General features: G+C 17.1%; 1 protein-coding gene across 1 annotated transcript; it reads left to right on the plus strand.

The window, feature by feature from the left end:
- Window positions 1-587: 587 nt before the first annotated feature.
- On the plus strand, window positions 588-1560 carry PRSY57_0918300 (hypothetical protein; the record flags this gene model as incomplete). The annotated part of the gene is made up of 4 exons (XM_012907422.2): window positions 588-906; window positions 1052-1168; window positions 1304-1377; window positions 1504-1560. The coding sequence occupies 4 exons, from the start codon at window positions 588-590 to the stop codon at window positions 1558-1560; spliced, it is 567 nt and encodes a 188-aa protein (XP_012762876.2).
- Between the last annotated feature and the right edge of the window lie 492 nt (window positions 1561-2052).

The raw sequence follows: 2052 nt of genomic DNA on the forward strand, positions 1-2052 counted from the left end.
TTATAAATGAAAAAATAACAATCCTCGTTCTATCTTTAAGATAATAATATTTAACCTGTAAAAGTATATTATTAATATAACCCCATAGTAATATTAGAACATAAATAAATTCTTAGGGAATAAAATAATACATTTTAGAATTTGAAAAAAAAAAAAAAAAAAAAAAAAAAATTCAATATGAATATATAAAAAATATGTTGATCATTATTAATTGCTAATATGTTTCATTCTTATAATCTCAAAAAAATTAATATATATATATTCATATTTAGTGTGCCTATATGGTTATATATTTTAATTTTCTTGTTCTTCCCTTCAATTTGGTATATACACAAAATATGCTATATAAAGTATATCCCTTAATATATTGGTTAATTGTTACATATATATATATATATATATATATATATATATATATATATTTTTGTCATACAAATAAAAATTCAAGTTGTACTTTTTTAAAAATACAAAAAGGAAAAAATTAAATATATATTTGTCCTTGAATAAATAAATTTCTGTATATTTTTATCTTTTGTTGAAATATATATATATATATATATATATATATATATATCGTTAAAAACAATATGAACATATTTTGTTTCTGTCTTGTTATATCCTTCTTATTATTCACCAAAAATAATGAGATAGGTTCTAAATTAATACATCAACCTATCAATGTATACTATAAAGATTATACTGAAGGACTAACCATAAATCAAAAAGATAAACTAATGGAAATTTTGTTACATAATTATGATTATGAATCACAAGATACTCCTTCATCACATGATGATCATATAAATATAATTGATGATAAAGAAAAAAACATACAAGCTATAATGAAAGACCAAGAAATACTGAATAACAAAATAAAAGAAGAATTAAACAAATATATTAAAAGGAGTATCAAAATAAAAGAAAATAATAATATAAAATGAATAAATAAATAAATAAATATATATATGTGCACATAATATAGCAAAATAAATTATGATAATTAAATTATTATCTTCAAAAATTTATATATACATATATTTTATTTTTTAAGATAAAAAGATGAATGTTAAATATGATCATAAAAGTAGAGATGAAAATATAAACTCAAATAATAAGGACGAAGATATGAATAATACGAATACTTTTGATGTTAACACACAAATAGAAGGTTAATTAAAAAAATAAAATAAAATAAAAAGGGAACATCATTAAGTTATAATATATAGACACATAATAAATATTCATATATATATCATATTTGATCTTACGATATATCTATTATTCTTTACAAAATTTTATATAGTACCCATAAATTTAGTAAAGGAACCTATAGTTCTTATTAAAGTACCCACTATAGATTTATTTGATAAAATTAGGGTATATCACATATAATGAATAAGGATTCTATACATACATAAATACATATATTTATTTATATATATATATATATATATATATATATATGCATAACCTATCTAACTTATTTTTTTTTTTTTAACATAGATTGAAGAGGATATACTTAACCTCATGGATATAAATGAAGAAGATCTTTTTAATTAAAATTCATAAAAATATTTTATAATTATATATAGAATAAAACTATACACACCTATATTTAAACATATTATACCAAAACATTTCACTTATAAAAAAAAAAAAAAAATTTCTTATAGGTACCTTTAAATATAAATAAATATATGTACACACACCAAAAATGTATACATATCCTTTGTTCAAACAATCAAAATGTAAGTTGACTAAAATTGAATCTTTAAATATGTAAATAGTTCTTAATTTTTTTTTCTAAATGATATAATATAAATATATGAAATATTTTTTTTTTTTTTTTGACAAATATGATATTAAAACAATATATTTTATATTATAATGCCCTTTTTTTTTTTTTTTTTTTTTTTTTTTTTTTGGTATCTGATTAAGATTTGTTATTTACATATCAATATATATCTTAAGTCATAAAAATAACAAATATACATTTTCTTTTTTTTTTTTTTATTCATTAAATATAAAGGGTTCTCTCAAAAATGTAAAAAA

The sequence above is a fragment of the Plasmodium reichenowi genome, chromosome 9 (assembly GCF_001601855.1).
Source record: "Plasmodium reichenowi strain SY57 chromosome 9, whole genome shotgun sequence".
Lineage (NCBI taxonomy): Eukaryota > Apicomplexa > Aconoidasida > Haemosporida > Plasmodiidae > Plasmodium > Plasmodium reichenowi.